The sequence below is a fragment of the Sminthopsis crassicaudata genome, chromosome 2, assembly GCF_048593235.1.
Source record: "Sminthopsis crassicaudata isolate SCR6 chromosome 2, ASM4859323v1, whole genome shotgun sequence".
NCBI classification, from domain to species: Eukaryota; Metazoa; Chordata; class Mammalia; order Dasyuromorphia; family Dasyuridae; genus Sminthopsis; species Sminthopsis crassicaudata.
The window spans coordinates 340,669,457-340,688,330 of NC_133618.1; the positions used below are offsets into that span (position 1 = coordinate 340,669,457).

General features: G+C 32.5%; 1 protein-coding gene across 10 annotated transcripts in view; it reads right to left on the bottom strand.

The window, feature by feature from the left end:
* RALGAPA1 (Ral GTPase activating protein catalytic subunit alpha 1) overlaps nucleotides 1-18,874 on the bottom strand; it is a 302,140-nt gene that overhangs the window by 40,772 nt on the left and 242,494 nt on the right. For 9 of the 10 annotated variants that reach the window (XM_074290587.1, XM_074290589.1, XM_074290584.1 and 6 more), the window contains 2 exons: nucleotides 8,147-8,305; nucleotides 6,111-6,238 (listed from right to left, as the gene is read on the bottom strand). In XM_074290587.1, coding sequence (XP_074146688.1) covers nucleotides 6,111-6,238; nucleotides 8,147-8,305 — 287 coding nt within the window. Of the gene's footprint in view, nucleotides 1-6,110; nucleotides 6,239-8,146; nucleotides 8,306-17,706; nucleotides 17,843-18,874 lie in introns of those variants that run through there. The other variant, XR_012486534.1, reaches the window with a different exon arrangement.

Consider the following 18,874-nt stretch of genomic DNA (forward strand, 5'->3'; position numbering starts at 1 on the left):
AAAAGCAAGCAAACAACAACAAAAAAGGTGAAAATATTATGTTGTGACATTGTTAACAATTCCCTCTTGCTGGATTCACTTTTCTTCTATGTGTTCTTTTAGTTTTCATTTTAACTATCTGAGCTTTCTTTTTTTTGTTGATAGTGGGTAGTTCCCTAATCTGTCCTATCTCCTCCTCTTCCCTCCTTCTCTTACTCTCTCTCTCCCTCTTCTTCCCCCTTTCCCTTTTGGTTTCTCTCTCTTTCTTCCCCTTTTTCCCTCCCTCCTTCTCTCTGATTCATGATCCCATTCACTTTAGTGAATTCTTATCAATTTTAAGCACATGATTCTCAAATCAATCTCTCTCTTTCTGTGTATAGATAGATGATAGATAGATAGAAACACCCACACATCCACACAGAGCCATACTCTCTCTAGTAAATTCCAATCCATTACTCATCAAATCCTTGTTAGTTATCCCTTAGGTGATTCAAATGAAATTTGTCCAAAACAAAACTCAAACCTAAAGTTCCTCCCAATTTTCTTTGGTTGAAAAACCTTTTGAGGAGTCCAGTTTATTATTCTGAACAACAAACTCCCCTCCTTGATTTAGCCCAAGTAAGTTTGTTATTCAAAATATAAGATGAGTAGGGATTGGGGTACAAAGGGACGATTTATGTATATTGGGTGAAGATGAGAAAAAAAAAGAATAGAATAAAGGAACTTGAACTTGGTTTAAAAGGGAGAAAATTAGATCACATCACTGCCAGGCACAGAGCAAAAGACATAAATAAATAAATGATGATGATGATGATAGGTTTGGAAATTATTTCACAAATATTATCTCATTTTAACCTTAGGAGGTAGATTTTATTATCCCCATTTTGTAGATGGGAAAACTGGCCTGAGAGAAGTTTAAATAACTTAGGGTCAGAGAAAGTATTTAAACTCAAATCTTCTTGACTCCAGGTCCAGTGCTCTACCCACTGTGATACTAAATTGACAAGAAAAGTTCCATATATATAAAAATATTCATAGCTGCATGTTTATCATATAATTATATAATGTGACATAAAACAAAAGGTAATAAAAAGACATTTCAAGGGGAAAGGAATAGGAAAACCCTTACGTAGAACAACTAATTAACTGTATGATGATATATTCACCTATATTTATCATTAGACAGAATAGTAACATGACACATGCAAAAGGATATAAAAAATTGTTGCTCCCTTTAACCATGAATTTAGATTATCTACAGTTAAATCTGTTATTCTAGAGGTCTTTTCTGGTTAGACCATACTATGAACACCAAAATAATTTACTTTTTCCTTTTTTGTAGATTTAGTTAGATTTCCAACAGTTTTCTCTCTAGTGCATGGAAAAGTATGTACTAGTAAAAATAGGAGGATTATATTCTAGTGCACCATTACTGAAATTCATGGTTTTTTCATGGAAAATAAGTCCCCTTATAAAAAGCCAATTCTCTATTATTGACAGGTTAAAGGGATGAGTGGTTGGTATGACTGCCAAAAAAAACCAACAAAGATCTTCAAGAGTACATTGTTCTGATTTGGTTTTGTTTGTGTTCCATGTTACAGGATCAACTGGCTTACATATAAACACTTTCTTTATTATCCTATTTGCCCACGCTAAGTAAAAGGGTAATTCCTTAGATTTCCTAGAAAGAAAACACAAAAAAGGCTAACATGGGAAGTAAACAGCTAAGTTCATGATCTTCTAAGAGAGAAAAGTATCATATTCTACAATGATTTGTTGTAGATCATGGAGATATTATGAAATTACAAAATATAATTAGTATTTGAGAGTTGAAGGTGACCTGGAAAAAAAGATCCCAATATAGGTACATTTCTTAGTACCAAGTACCAGTCAAACTAGTACTTTATAAACTTCAAAGTGTGTTATCCACAAACTCAATTGATATTCCCAGTATCTCTGAAAGATAATTATTTTCATTGTCTCCTTTATCCCTACTTGAAGAAACTGAACCTCTAGTTACAAAATTAGTAAGTGTCTGAGGTTGGATTTGAACCTACATATTACCAACTCAAAGTTCAGTACATTTTTCCTTTATGCAACACTATCTTTTGCTATAAAGAAATTCTTTATCTTGGAAAAGGAATGTTTACAAAACACAGTTATGTAAGATTATTATCCTCTAGTTAAATTACTGCTTTTTAATATAATCTAATACACCTCTGTCCTAAGAAGTTAAGATTTTCAAACCTTATTATTTTCTACTACATTGTAACGTTTGATATTTGAAATTCCATTCTTTTAAATAAAATGTTAGGAAAAATGTCTGCAAAGCTCTATCTTTTTTGTAAATAACTACTGAAAACTGAAAGAACCTAAGAGTGATTTTCTGATTAATTTGTGAGAAGGCAAGGCAACCCAGATTAGTTTAAATTTACCTTGATTTAAAAAAAAATTACAGAATGGCAATTGGCATGACAAAGGCCATTTCTCAATTTTCTAAGGTATATATAAAACATTTCATATTATCTAGAATGCTTTGCAAATGGTTGCTACTAATAATTGCTACAAAAAAGTTCACTAAATGTATACTTCATACAACATGCTTCTAAAGACATTTCTGTATTGTGGTCATGTTTCCTTAAATTTTGCTGCCAGTTGAGATCTTGGATAGAGTTATAGAGATATTTGGCATAATTGAAATGAAAAGAAATGGTAGAATAAGAAAACAGGTTTTTTTAATCAGATTCAGGCATGCTGGTATCCAGGGAAGGTAGGATTAGTGAGAAGTACAATGATTGGTCAGATTTGAAGTATGAGATTTCTAAATCTCATTCTGGTCAAGCACAATCTGGTCCAGCATCATATACAGAGGTGTATCTCTTTGGTGCATTTTGAGTTTGCCTTTTAAATCATCAGTTGTTATTTTGAGCTTTACTGCCAGTCTCTCAGTAAATTCAATAAAGGCCTCTTTGCTTTCTTGAATTCACCAGGTATGATTTTTTAAAAATTCTTCTCATAAATTTACCTTCTTTTTGAGAATACTTTTCTTTATGAACATTAAGATATTTTAGATTCTGAACCCAACAACTTTATTTGCATATCTCTTTTCTGAAGATGGGACTCAGGCAGCCAATTCATTCTAAATCTTTTACAGTCTTCAACTTGGGACCATTCTGGTCACTTCTTCATTGATATGCTTATTAATATCATTAATTAATTTAATTCCCTAGAACCCATCTTTTTCATCTTTCGAAATCAGATTTTCAAATGGCTGTCATACTTCTCTGTGCTCATTAGATTTCTCTTATGTTCTGACTATGTTCCTCCCTTCAAATTATACTAGAAATGCTAAGATTGCTTATTGTATAATCAGCAGGTTATTGCAAAGTCTCAATTTGATGTTTCATTATTTCTATGATAGTGACATGGCCATAGTGTCTGCTGCATCTTGGTTCCTATTCTTACTGTGCTTCTTAAACTTAGGGTGGTCACTCCTCAACTCATAATCATAATCTTTATTGCTAGTCATTTTAAAAGTATTTCCAGTCTTTCACTTAAATAAATATTAAGTTTAAAATTAAGATTTTTTTCGGTGTATTTAGTGGAAATAGTTTTTTCCTATTAATGTAAGATTACAATTGTTCTTGAAGAACCAAGATAACTGAATTGTGTATAGGTTCTTTGACCTAGCAAAACTACTATAAAGTTTATTAACTAAAGAGGACAAAGAAAAAGGAGCAGTACCATCAAAAATATTTACATAACTGTTCAATGGTGGCAAAGAATTGGAAAATGAAGGGGTGCCCACTACTTGGGAATGAATGGCTGAACAAGTTATGTAATACATATGTGACAAAATGATATAGTATTGTAAGAAATTATAAAAGTGATGGTTTCAGAAAACCTTGGAAAATTTGTATAAACTGTGAAGACTTGTATAAACTGATGCAAAGTGAAGAAAGTAGAACTAGGAAACAATTTACAAAATAACAACAATACTGTGAAAATAAATAGCTTTGAAAGACTTAGGAATGCTTATCAATATCATGTCACAGTTCCAGGAATCTCATGATGAAACATGCTAATAAAGACCTCAATATAGAAAGGTTTACTCTGAAGTGTAAACTGAAGTGTTGAGGTGAATTTATTTTGTGGGAATTTGTTTTGATTGACTATATGTATTTTGTGTTGAGTTTTTTAAAAGCCCTAAATTAAAGAGAGTAGCAACAGAATCATGGAACAATTGGAAAGAATAATTCAGAATCAGAATATAATTTTAAGTATGTTTACTTGAGCATGATAGGCAAAATGATGACAAAATTGGCATAACTATTTCCTTAAAATAGTATAAATTTTTAAAAATTATTAAATGTGAAAAATATTATCTCTTCAGTCCATTAAGATGAATTCAACTATCCTAAAAATGTGTTCTTACATATCTATTTTTCACTAAATTTTTATTATAAAGATTATTATTAAGATTATAAAGATTAGGCTATGGTACATTTTTTCTAGACTGACAGGCAAACAGAAAAGAAGCAATGTGCCCTTTAACTTAAAAAGTACATATGTAATCCATATACAACTTTATTATTTATTATGCTTAAGAGGCAAACCACACATGAAATCTTAATATCTCCATTATTCTTAATCCAATTTGAGTGTAGTTAATCACTCCTATAAATAAAATATCAAAATGTTATTTACTAGATCTTTAGCTCAAAGTTTATGATGCTATTGAGGGTGAAAAAATTGTTTTCTCTTACTAAATTTGAAATTTGTATATAAGATGTCTGATAGCTTTCTTTATACAGGATAATGAAATCACTTCCCTATTGTACTCTGCTTTCACTTAAATTAAAAGTTAGAAGAATTTTCAAAATCATGTTGATTGTAATATTTTCCAAGGGAGAGAACTGCTTTGAGTATCTAAACATGACCATTCTTAATAAAATATATTCTCCATATAAATTAATGAAATAATTAAGAATTCGACTCTAGACTGTTGGAATGAAGGTACTTCCCTGCTAATCTCTACATTCTTTAGAAATTCAGCTCAAGTGCTATTTCAATACTAAGCAAAATCTTTCCAAATTTCTCCCATTATTAGTGCTCTCTTTCTCATGAAATTACTTCAATTAATTTATATTTAACAAAGAAATTACTAGTTAAAGAAAGGTATTAGGATATAAAGACAAACAAATATAGTCCTTGCCCTTAAGTAATTTATGGCAGAAATATAAGTACATACAACATATATACAAAGTAAATTTAAAAAGTAACTGGCAGTGGGCCAGGGACTGTTAGGAGGACTAGAAAAAGGCTGGTGTAGTACTTGAACAGAACCTGAAAAGGTGCAAGAGATTCTAAGAGATGATGATGGAAAACATTACTGGTTTACAAGGGCATGGAGGAAGGAATATTGCAGAGAGAGCAGAAAGCAGGTCAATTTGCTAGAACAGAGAGTGCCTGAGGGAGAATAATTTACAATCTCTTAACTGATTATTAAAAAACATAATATCATCATAAGCTATGAATCCATGAAAACAAGTAGGTGGATGTCCTAACTGGGTCTCTAAATTGAGCATTGGATAGTCAGGAAGATTGTATTTCAAATCTGGCCTCAGACATTTACTAGCTATGTGGCTCTGGGCAAGTCACTTAATCCTGTTTGCCTTGGTAAAATGAGCTAGAGAAGGAAATGGCAAACCATTCAAATATCTTTTCAAGAAAACCTCAAATGGGGTCACAAAGAGTTGGACATGACTGCAATGAATGAGCACCACAAAAACAACAAAAAGACGTCCCAATAAACTATTATTTTGTAAAATTCAATTTTCATTTTTAAAAATGTCAAGTTTATGCTGAATTTTTAATGTGCAATACATTTAAGAACATCAAGATTATTCTTAATAGTATGACAATAATGATTACAAAATATAAAATACACATTTATGTACATACTTATGATTGATCAGTACATTCAAGGATATGAACAATGTCATAACTAATTCTTCCTTGCCACTACTCATATTAAGTACAAAAATTCAATATTGACTAAATATTTTTAGCAAAATATCCACTTTGGAATATGATCTAAAGAAAAGGAAACATACCATTAAAAAGGATACAAATTTTGGTACAATGGGATCAATGATTTCAATGCACGGCTTGCATTTATAGCTGTTGCTCGAACCATAATAGGAAGGATTTTCCCATTTACAATAGCACCATCAAAGAGTGGACCAAAGAATGGAACCTAAATCAGAAATTAGAAAGTTATATTAGAATTTAATCCATTCACTTAAAATATTAACAAAAAAAGAGATAACTTTTTTTTTTTTCCCCTGGGCCTCAATTTCCTTACATGTACATGAAGATAATCCTTACATTGACTTGACTTTAAAAATTTACAAAGTTTTTGGCCATAGTAATCCTGTAAACACTACATACACATTACTATTAAAAAGACAACTACCCTCTTTCTAAAAAAGATAAGGCAGTCTTCTACAGAATATTCACATGAAAATTTTGTAATAATAATAGTAATTATCAGCATTTATGTAATAGTTAGGTTTGCACAACACTTTACAAAGATTATGTATATATGAATCTTCACCAAAAAAATCCTTGGGATATAGGTGCTCTCATTAGGGTACATGTATTTTCTGAGGTTAGATTTAAACTCAGATTTTCCTGATTTTAGGATCTGTGTCCTAGTCTAAGTGCCAACTAGCTGCCTATCATACTATTATATAATACATGTGCTCTTATATAATTTGGTGGAGTAATTTTCATAATTTCTTCTGTTTTGACAATTTTGTCACAGATAAAAATTCAAGATTGGAAGTAAAGATGAAATTAATTAACAAACATAGGGTAGAATGTATTATCACTAGAGATAAAGTTGTTTCTTTGTCATCATAGATTTCAAAATGTAGAAGACTATTCAAATGTTTTAGGTATACATTTTATTAAAAGAAAACCAAATACTATTAGCAACCACAAGAATGGGAAGAAATTTAAAATTTAAAAATCATGAAAATATGAACTATCTTCCAGTTTGCTTTTAAAAATTATTTGAGAAAGTTGTTTACAAATGAGAATTTATATGTATTCTTCATAATAGCTGAAGGAAGACTGTAATCTTTATGACAGTAACTCTTATCCTGGTATTTAGAGATCTAATGATGACATAAGATAATAAAATGTAGTTGAGGTATTCAATTTTTTTATACTTGCATGTTACATAATTACCTGGGCACTCAAAAAAATACAAACTTTTAAGATGGTTACAAAACATGTAAATGAAAAGAGCTCTGCCACTTACTACCAGAATTTTTATTACCTTTGAAAGACATTTATTTCCTTAGTTTCATTATTTATACAATGACAAGTTATGATTAAGATATCCCTCAGGGCATTCCTACTTATTTCATATGCTCACTCATCACAGTGATTTTGTGATCACTTTATGAATGATAATATGAAATAAACAGGACAAATATTGTCATCCCATTTTACAAATAAGGGAAAAGATTCAGAGTTAAGTAATATGATTTAAAATATTTGAAGATACTGAACTTGAATTCAGGTCTTTTGACAAGTCTAGTTCTTTTTTACTTTTACTGTTTCTTTAAAGGAGATAAAAAAGTTTAAAACTCTTCAATGGGAAAGGAGGAAATGAATTTGGAAAGGATAGGACAGTGAAGGACAGAGTAAATTGGAAATTGGGTCAAAAATATTATTTTCCATACTCAGATTAGTGTCACTAAAACAAAAAGGATTTTTAAAATGTGAATTCAGAGATTTTTCATATTATCTTCTTAAGTATGAAGAGCTAAGAGAACACTAATATAGAGAGTATTCATTTTGCTACCACCACTAATTTTTAAATTTTGATTGGACAGCTTTAGCCATTTCTTGCTAAGTTTTTTTTTCCCTCCCTTTTTTTTCCCTTCAGCTTCTCTTAAACTTATCTAAATTCTTATCTAAGAATAATAAATATGGGAATGGAGAAATGGTCTCATTCATCCCCTGACTCTGATTGAGCTAAGGACATAATAACTCTTAGATAGAATGCACATAAACTATTTTTTAAAAGCAAAATTGTGAATAACTTAGCAAATACATTAATCAAAAATTAAAGAAAATGAAATTCACTCACCTCAGGCTTTTTCATAATCTGGATACTGAACATATGGTTTTTCATTGGATATATTACAATAAGAACATCACCAAATTCTGTAGGGATAATTCCTCTTCTATAATCTCTAGTATGCTCTGACCAAACAATGTGTACTTCATCATTTCCTAAGTGTCGCAACTAGGAAAACAAGAAAAATAATATTAGCAACACATTGCATAAAATATATAAATATATGCAGTCTAATTGCTATAACTTCCAATTATTCTAAATTGTGCTATGATATCAAATTGTCTTAAGAATTAAAGAGATTAAGAAAGTTTAAAATATCATATTTTAAAATGTTCAATGTGAATATCAATAAAATATTTTAAACACTAAAACTATAATGAAGAAAAAGGGAAAACAAGGGTAAAAGAAATATATAGATAATCAAAACATTTTCTTATAGTTAAGTTTCATTTTTTTTTTACAAAGTACATTCTTAATATTAAAAAGAAGAAAATATTTGAAAAAATATTGAAAAAAATTTGGGTTTAATTTCCTTTTTGAATACTCTCCTTGAATAAGATTTATCATTTTAGATAGAACAAATTATCTTATTTTAGCATTTTATAATATTCTCCTAAATTTTTACTAATAATTGTTAGAACAATAAGAACAATTAGAATTGTTAGATTCCATATAGGTATTTACTATTCCCTAATTGTTATACCATAGGCACTGAAGCAGCCCACTTCTTCAAGGAGATCAGTCACTTCTACCAAAGACGACTCTTTAATTTATAAAAGATGGACTACCTCCTATTCAACTATTCCATCTCTTCTTATATATAGCTCCAGGAACAGCCAAGAAGGTCTCAGGTGGGAAGTCTGTTTTTTGCCTCTCGATAAGCACTTACAAACTTCCTGGTCTTGTTGGTTTGGCCATGTTCCCCCTCTTCCTTGCTTCTGTCTTCCACTCCATTCCATGTCCATATCATGGACTGTTTCCCCACTGACTAAGGGAGACCAAGACACAGAGTTCCTCTAATAATGAGAGGGATGAGTGTTGGAAGCCAGCTCCAGTGAATAGGATGAGTGTGAAAATGAAAATACATGAGCCAGGTGGGATTTGTCTAAGCAGTCTGTTTATTGATCTGAGAGCCAGAGTTTATATACATTTTAAGCTAGTGTTTCATTAATACCAGATTAAGCTAGTGTAGCATTAACACCAGCAGTCTCCAGATGAACACTGTATACATTCCAGAGTCAATGTATATAACATAGTTAATGGATATATCATTTCTGTTAGACATTAACCAGCAGTAACAATAACAGAGTTGTTAAGTACAATTACTAGTAATAACAATGTACTTATCATAACAGAGTTGTAAATAGTACAATTCCTGCTATACTATGTACATATACCATATAATAGCATGTATATGTTCCCATTACATGCATTCTTGAGCATATCATTCATTGTTAGGGGAGATGGTAAGCCAATGCTTTGAATTGCACATCCTTACAGAGAGCAGATATCAAGTAATAGCTGAACCGGACTCTCCTGTACATGAACTTATTCAATACTGGCCCTCCTCAGATGAGATCATCGGGGCAGAGTTCATCTACTTACTTGCAACTTCTTCCATACTAAAGCTCAGGGCTTATGTATGGCCACTTCTAGGGACAGCTATATGGTTCAGTGGATACAGTATTGGGCCTAGAGTTAGGAAGAATTGAGTTCAAGTCTCAGGCATTTACTACCTGAGCAAGTCAATTAATCTGTTTGCCTTAAAATTCACTGGAGAAAGAAATAGCAAACCACTCCAATATCCTTGTCAAGAAAATCCTTGGACATAATGGTTCGTGTGGCTATGTAGAATCAAACATGAATAAATGACTAAAAATTAAAATTATTAGATCAATTACTATGTGAAAAATGCTTGGCTATTTTGTTAACTTTAGAAAGAATAATTTCAGGCTGGTGATGAAGCTGGAAGTTAAATAACAAAGTTTGAGAGAAGTATTTGGGCTTGATCAGCTTTTTGGAAGAATGTAACCATAAATGAAATAGATACAGATACAATAGATAAATGAAATAGTAAATTGAGTGAAATTATAGGATATAATGAAGGCATGGAAAGTCATGGTTACAATCAATGCTGGGAATAATCTAATGAATGAAGATAATACACAAAAGAAAGTTGAAAGGGGAGGAAGGTGGAAAAGTTTGAGAAGAGATTTGGAATAGACTCAGTTGGAAGTATGTGAGGAATCAATTAGGGAGGAATGAATGAGTTCAGTGAGAATTCAGTCAATCAACCAACTAACACTGATATTATGCCAAAAATTATGTTAAGTATTATTGATAAAAAGAAAAGCAAAATGATAACGGAGATAATTTGTTGAAGAAAACAGGATGGAATGGGATCACCTTTGCTGGGGGAGGGAGGGATTTGCCTTAGTCAAGAGAAGAGCTACTTCTTTATGTGAAACTGGAGTGAAAAAGATAGTGGCAAAAGGTAATGTAATTGATATGAGATGAGAAAGAGGGAGGATCTGCAAATACCCCCAATTTTTTCACTTAGGAAGCAAGGATCTCAACTAAGATAGTTGAGAGATGTAGTAGCCTTCAAATTTTGAGGAAGGATGAAAATGTTTGGTAAGTGACTAGGGATATTTAAAAAGATTTCCCTGCTAAGGTAAGGGCTCAGTTGAAATCATATAACATAAATCTGTAGTGGACCCAAACATGGATTCATGATTTCTTCAGCTTCATTCAGCAGAAAATGAATAATAACATGAGCAACAAATAGTAGGAGTAAGTCAGTTAAATGGGGTTTGGAAGGATCTTTCATAGGATAAAGGGACAAGGGGCCTGAAAGAATATGACAGTGTAGAATTGAACCACTTCAAGAAAAGGTCAAGTTGGGAAGGGAAGAGAGGATCACCAGTATTAGGGTGATGGCTTGGGAAAGAACTGAGGAATGTGGAGGGGTTGGAGATCTTGGTAAAAATAATGAACAGGGTTTGTAGTTGCAAGCAAGAGGAAGAGGTGGAATTCAACAGATTATGATCAGATCCAAAGGAATATGAGAGTTCATAAACATGGATATGGAACACTTGAAGGAAACAACAAGCTCAAGGAATAAGGAGGAGGTTGACAATGGAAAACGAGAAATTGTGTGATTTGGGAGTGTCAATGTATATGCTGAAGTTCCCCTTGGATGAGAGCAGGAATTAGGGAAAAGAGAGATTGAACTAGGTGCTGAATTCATTGAGGAATGAAAGAAAGATCTCTCTCGGCTAGAGATCTGTAAACTACCCAGAATATAGATTGGCTAATATTGACTGATTGAACCTCAAAACAGGAGAGATTACTGAATGATGTAGGTAGATAAATATTTTCTTAGTTGATCTCCTTAAGTTCAGTTAAGTACCGAATATATAAAGCTAATATATTATAAATGTAAAAAAAAAAAAAAATTAAGACACTCTCTAGCTTAAGGAATTTAACACAGCCTTCAATAGTCTAAGTAGTCTAAACAGTCCTTTTTGAAAACCATTGACAGGTTTTTTTTGTTTTGTTTTGTTTTTTGCTGAGGCAATAGGGATTACATAGCTAGGAAGTGTTAAGGGTTTGAGGCCAGATTTGAACTCAGGCATGACATTTTTTAAAGTTCAAAAAGAAATAGAATTTTAGGATGAAAAATTTTAAATATTATTTACTTAGTGAAAGAAGTGAATATCAATGTATGAAATATGTACTCTATTTTAATAGTATAAACATGGGCTTCGATTTCTTTGTGAACTTTTTAAAAAGTGAGAAAGATATCACACAATTTTTAAAGTCCTGTTTTCTTAAATTTCATTTTTTAATCAAAATACTTTAAAATATCCTTCATATACAGCCATAACCATGTGTCAGTTTTTGTAATAGGTTTATGTTAACTAAATACAAAAGAAATGTGAAATAAATTTAACCAGGAGGGATGATTCAATCTAATTTTGATACATTAATGTCATATGCTGTACATGTTACAATACCAGCCAGACTGAACATTAAGCTTCAGGCTATACTAAGATTTCCAAATGGCAGATTGTTCTAAGTGATACCATGTGTAATTGCAATAATAAACGATAGTAAAAGCTGAGCACACTGTCAGAAAGAATTTAAGTATTTACTTTAAAAAATTAAACGAGTTAGGTTTGGAAAGATAAGACAACTGAAATAATGCAGGTCTCAATTTACAGAAAATTCCTTTTATTTATCTGCTGCATTAACCCTTGAACTCTTGCCAAAAAAATCTCTAGTTTCTAGTATCCATTTATCGAAAGACCAAGGAAAAAACATGGTTCTCTTTGTTTTTACTAAGGTTTATCTTGAGTTATCTACTCACTGAAGAATAAGTTTATTACTAAAGTTTTACTAAAAAGAATAATAATTGCAAAGGAATTATGATGAAAAATTTAGTCTAGAGAAAAGTACCTAGGCAAGGATATAGTAAACAATTAAAAACATTTTAAGTAAAAAGTTTTTCAGGAAATTCTGTATAAGTTTTTAAAATCTTACTTTTTAAAAAGTTTTAGTTTGTCTTTTATTTTTAAATTGCCAGTCCCTTCCCAACTGAATGGAGGTAAATGTGTTTCATTAGCAGTTCTCCAGGTATGACATTATTCTGAATGATGCATTTTTATAATTATAAACAACCATAAATTTATTTAATGCTAAATCATTGCAAATAATATTTACATATATATATATATATATATATATATATATATATATATATATATATATATATATATATATATATATACAGAGAGAGAGAGGGGGGGGGCATCCTTTTTTTAACTTTATTTTTCTTAAAGTTTTTTTTGAGGGAGAGGCAGGAGAGTCTGTGTTTGTTTTTTAATTTATTTTTTATTATTTTAAAATCGTATACAAGTATAATTTTTCAACACTCACCCCTGAAAAACCTTGTGTTCTAATTTACCCCCCCTTCCCCGCACCTCCTCCCCTAAATGGCATGTAATCCAATATATGTTAAACATGATAAAAATATATTAAGTCCAATAAAGGCATACATATTTATACAATTATCAGATCAAAAAGGGAAAAAAAAATTTCAAGCCTACCATAACAAAAAGAATAAAAAGGGTATGTTGTGGATATGATCCACCCTCAGTTCCCATAGTCCTTTCTCTGGGTGTAGATGGCTCTCATTATCACAAGATCATTGGAATTGGCCTGAACCATCTCATTGTTGGAAAAAACCATGTCCATAAGAATTGATCATTGTATAATCTTGTTGTTGCAATGTACAATGATCTCAGGGTTCTAATCATTTCACTTAGCACCAGTTCATCTAAGTCTTTTCAGGTTTTAAGATCTCTCTGGAATATAAGCCCAGTAGAAACACTGGGTATGCAGAGTTTGATATGTTATATAATTTGACATTTAATATCTAATATATATGGTATGGTTATGGTACGGTATGGTAAAACACTCTCATGAATTTACTAGAAATTGTTCACCATCTCTAGAAGAAAGAATTTTAAAATGTCTTTTATAAGACATTATACAAATGTGAACTTACTATAGTTTTTTTCTCACTAAATATATATAACAGCTTTGGAAGTTTAGATCTAATTTCCATGTAAATTTGGCTCTCATTATCAATCATATAGATATTGTGTAAATAGCTGGGTAGTTAGGTAAGCAACAACCAAAAAAATTATATCTAGGCATACAAGTTTGTGATCCAAATATACTTGGTAGTTATACTTTCATAATATCTAAAAACTCTTAAAGGGCTTTTTATCTATCTGATTTTGGACCTAAATGCAAAATATTCTGTAAGATCAGGTTGTCAAAGCTTTCAAGAAAGTGAACAGATTTGTTCAATAAAATCTGAAAATTGATGTCAAATACTACTGAAGCATTTTCGGAATTCCAAGTACATTGATTAAGCACCTAGTATCTGCCAGGTATTAGTTAAGTGTTGGGGATATAAAAAGGGGCAAGGAAAAGTCCCTGTGCTCAAGAATTAGTTGTCTCTAATAAGACAACAAGCAAACAACTATGTACAAATAAGTTATATACAAGATAAATAGGAAGTAATTTAGGGAGAGCAGGAACCAGAATTAAGAAGGTTTGGCAGAGACTGCCTGAAACATATGGCATATTAGTTGGAAGTTAAAGGATGCCAGGGAAGTCAACTGACAGAGTTGAGGAGGAAGAGCATTCTAGCCATGAAGGACAGCTGAGAAAATGGTCAGAGTTGAGAGGAGTAATTTTTTTACAAGGAAAAGCCAGAAGGCCAGAATCACTGGATCAAAGAATACATGATGATGAGTAAGGTATAAGAAAATTGGAAAGGCAAGAGTAGGGCTAAGATATGAAGGGCATGGAAAATCAAACAAAGGATTTGGTCCTGAAGGCAACAGAAAGTACTGGAGTTCACTGAGTATATGTTGGGTGGAGGGGAAGAGCATGTGACAGGATTAGATTGGCACTTTAGTGGCTATATACAAATATATACAAAATAATTCTGTGGCTGAGGAGGCAAACTTATGAGGAAATTAGGAAAGGCATCTTTATAGAAGGTGGCAGAAGTGCCTTCTAGACCTATAAAAAGGCATGAAGAAAAGATAGAATGTTGAATAATGAAGAGGCTGGTTTAGCTGAGATATGGAGAGGGGAAAGATAGATTGAAACTAGATTGTGATACTAAAAAGAGTAGGTGAGCCATTGAAAGTTCTTGAGCAGATGAGTGATACAGTTGGACTTGTACTTTTGGTATTTCAATTCAGTAACTGTGTATGGAAAATGGATGGGAAGAGAAATCAATAGGCTATTAAAATCAATTATGTAATAAGGCTCTAAATTAGGATGTAGTAAAGAATCTCTATTAGTTGTTGTTTATCTCTAATATATCTTATTTGTACAGGATTGTCTGCATGTTGTCCTCCCCATTAGACTGTGAGTTTCTTGGAGATTGTTTTTTGCCCTTTTATTGGAGGGGGCAATGGTATTTTCAGAGTTTAGCATAGTGCCCGATACATAACAGGTGCTCAATATATGCTTCTTAACTGACTGGAAGTGAAAGAAGCTTGGTGACTGTGTTGAAATGCTAAATTTTAATGTCATGGACAATTTCTTTGTAAAAAAGAATTGGTAGACACTAAATATAGTAAGCACCAAATAACACCACAAAAATAAAATTATGTTTCTGTTTTTAATAATTGTGTGATATAGATAACTCCTCCCATCAAAACCAGTAGTCTTTTTTCTTTGGCAGTTCCTTTATAGCTAGATCTATTTCTTTTTTCTGAGATTGGGTTACATAGATCTCTATGTGGCCTTCCTTCATTTTAAGTATGCAATATTTAAAAAATTATTCTTCTATTTACTTTGTGTTTGTTAGCACATAATTGTGTCTAATAGCTCGAAATTATTCAATTGTAACAATTTTCAACTTAGAAATATTTTATTTATGAATTAATTATGCAACATTTATAAATATATGCTTATATTCATTATGATTTCACCTTATTGGTCACTTTATTGATTTTCTGCTTTCTTTTAAAACAAATTAGCTAAAGTTTAAAAAATTAGTCTTTTCAAAGAACAAGCCGTTAGTTTTATCATTTCTATGTTGTTGCTTTTTACTTTCCAGTTTACCTATTTTTTCCTTCAATTTTTAATACTGCCTTTGTGATTATTTAAGGATTTTTCATTTGTTGGATTTTTAATTTCTAAAGATGCATATTCAGTTTATTAATTCAATTTTATTTTATTTTGCTAATGTATATCTGAAGGAATGATTTTTCTCCTAAGGACTGCTTTAGGAATAAATCAAAAATTTTGGTATGTTGTTTCATCATTATCATTTGCTTTTATGTAATTATTGTTTTTATAATTTTTTTCACCTACCAAATTTTTATGGTTTCATTGTTAAGTCTCTGTCTGGGTTTATGTCTGAGATATGCAGCTTTTGTTTGTGATACATGAAACAATGATTTTTTATTACATCAAGTCTATAAAGGATGTGTTTCCATCTTTTTACACTTTTGTAATATCTCTATACCTTCCTACATGGAAAGTTTTTATGTAAGTTCCACAGAGTGCTAAGAAATAAACATATTTAGGGCAGCTAGGTGACACAGTAGATAGAGCACCAACCCTGAAGTCAGGAGGACCTGAGTTCAAATCTGATCTCAGACACTTAACACTTCCTAGCCGTGTGACCCTGGTCAAGTCACTTAATCCCAATTACCTCAGTCAAAAAAACAAAAAAAACCCAAAACCATATTCTAATTTCTATAGCAATCTGTTCAGTCCTGCATTTTCTCTTTTGCTTATCTCTTTCCTTAGATTTATCCAAAACTAAAAGACACTGAAATCTCCTGTCACTATATTGTTACTATCCATATCTTCTTGTAGTTCTTTTATGAATTTGGATGGTAAGGCATTTGGAGCACATAAATTTAATAATGATATTGGTTTCTTGTCTATGGTTAGTTATGTTGAGGGGTGAGATACCCTAACAGTAATGGGGGTCCCCTCTTCTGCTATTGATGTAAACTGTGTCCCCTTTAATCTTTGGGAGGGGCCCTGATGTAAACTGTGCCCCGTTTTGGGGGAAGGGTCAGAAAGAAACCTTTAGGGGAAGGGTGTTCCTCACTCTCAAACCCTCCCAGCTTCTGGAGGGGAGGGGGGCTGTACTCATTCTTAAGGTTAACTTCCAGATAATTAATCTCATTCTATTGAAAATCTCGGCCTGGGGCATGGTCAACTGCTCTATTGAGTTGAAGATTAGTCCCAGCTCAGGGCCAGAGCAAACCTGATAAAATGGAAGGCCAGTCAATCCATCTTTGCTAATTCCTAATCAGGAGTTTGCAGACAAAGAAAGATGTTTTCACAGCATAAAAAAAACCTATTCTTGCCACAAATCTCTATATTCATTGGGGTTTGTAAATTCTTGACCTTTTTCACAAAGCCTGAGGACTGGCCAAAAGGGATTCCATTGCAGTTGGGGGATCTCTCCACCCTCAATTCTCACACCTCAACACTATAAATACAATACTATATCTCTACAGTTACTTATTTTAAAGTGACTATGGAGCTTTCCCCCTCTTTCTTGCTTTTTAGTTTCTGCTTTTATTTGGTTCCCCTCCCTCCTTTTTTCTCTTCAGTTAACCAAATAAAGCTTTTTTAAAAAAAAAAATCCTCTTCTTCAACAAGTCTCATTCATTAGTTTTTAAAATTTTATTAACTGTGCCCCTTTTTCCAGAAATTTTGCTTCCTAATTCTCTTATTTAACCTTCCTTTCTGTTTTTCATTCTCTGGTTTATGGCTCCTATACTTATCTTTGTACTCTATTCTTTGTATTCCTCATAGAATCAAAACTTCCAATTTAATCTATTCTGGTCTTCCTCTAAATTTCTGTAGTAGAACTTCAGGCAAGTTTACTCTCTCTTTCTACTATTTCTCACACTCAGAAAAATACCATTTCCTGCAGTTGACAGGATATTGCTCCAAGGCAGGACTCCCAGGTCCCCAAATACCCTATTAAAGAGATGACCACTGACCTTTGCTAGTTACCTTCTTTTCCTGAGTTCAGGCCCTCACATTCTTCTAGGAACCAGGTGCCCTGAGGAGTTCTGATTCTTCCTTCTATACCCCCAGATCCTCACAGGATGAATGAAGTCTCCAAAGGTCAAACACCTGGTGCAAAGGTTCCATTTTTCTTTCAAAAACATCTCTTTTTACCCACAAGAGCATTCTTTAGTGGTATACCCCATCCCCTCCACCTCCATCAAAATATCTCTTTTGGCCTTTTTCTCTTATTGTGCCCTCTCTTCTTTATCCTTTCCCATTTTTTAGCAGCCTCTTCTCTTCCAGAGAGACCAAAGATATCATGTTCCCTTAACTTAACCAAGATATATCACATCATCTCTTCTATCCCTTTTCCTCGTGATGAGGAGTAAATGAGGTCTAAACCGAGATGGGTCAGTTCCTTTTCTCTCTCTCCTTCCTTCCCCAAAGTAACCAAGGGTGGGGTCGGCAGCAAATGAATTTGCTACTTAATGCTGTATGGAAACATAGTCTTTATTGATTAGAATGGAAACACCCCGGTGGGCAAAATGGCTGCAAGGTACAAGGCCAATTTTGCAAAGAATAGATTTTTGAGGACTCTGTTTTATACAAGAGCACAATCATTCAGATGCAGTGATGTAAGGAGGTTCCGGAGACTGATGTAAATAAGATAAGGATTCTCTTGTTACCTTTTGGGGAAAGACAGAAGTCTCTTCCCAAAAAGGAATTTCCTGCTGGCATTTGGTCTATCTGAGCAGATTAGAATGGGGGCTGTAAAACCCCAGCCAGCTCAGATAGCCCAAACTAGTTTGACCAGATCTTGTATCAAAGGTCCAAGTCCCAAAGGAAATTGGAGATCAAACAAGGAATATCAAGGGGCTGCCGCCCCCAACACTCTCCCCTCTCTTTTCCAAGTACACTCCCTGTTTTGTAATTTAACACCCCCCCAAAAAAAAAAAACAACCACCACAATGATTTACTAGGATATGGTGTGCTGCAAGGCTCAGTCCCTTGTCTTCTTTCTATACCTTTTGTTTCTAGGTCTACCCATCCCTCCCCCCCTTATTTCTTTAGAGGAGGGTATATCCTTCATGATATATATGTATTGTTGCCTATTTAACCCATTCCCAATGTAAGTTTTCAGAATTGTAAGCCCTCTTC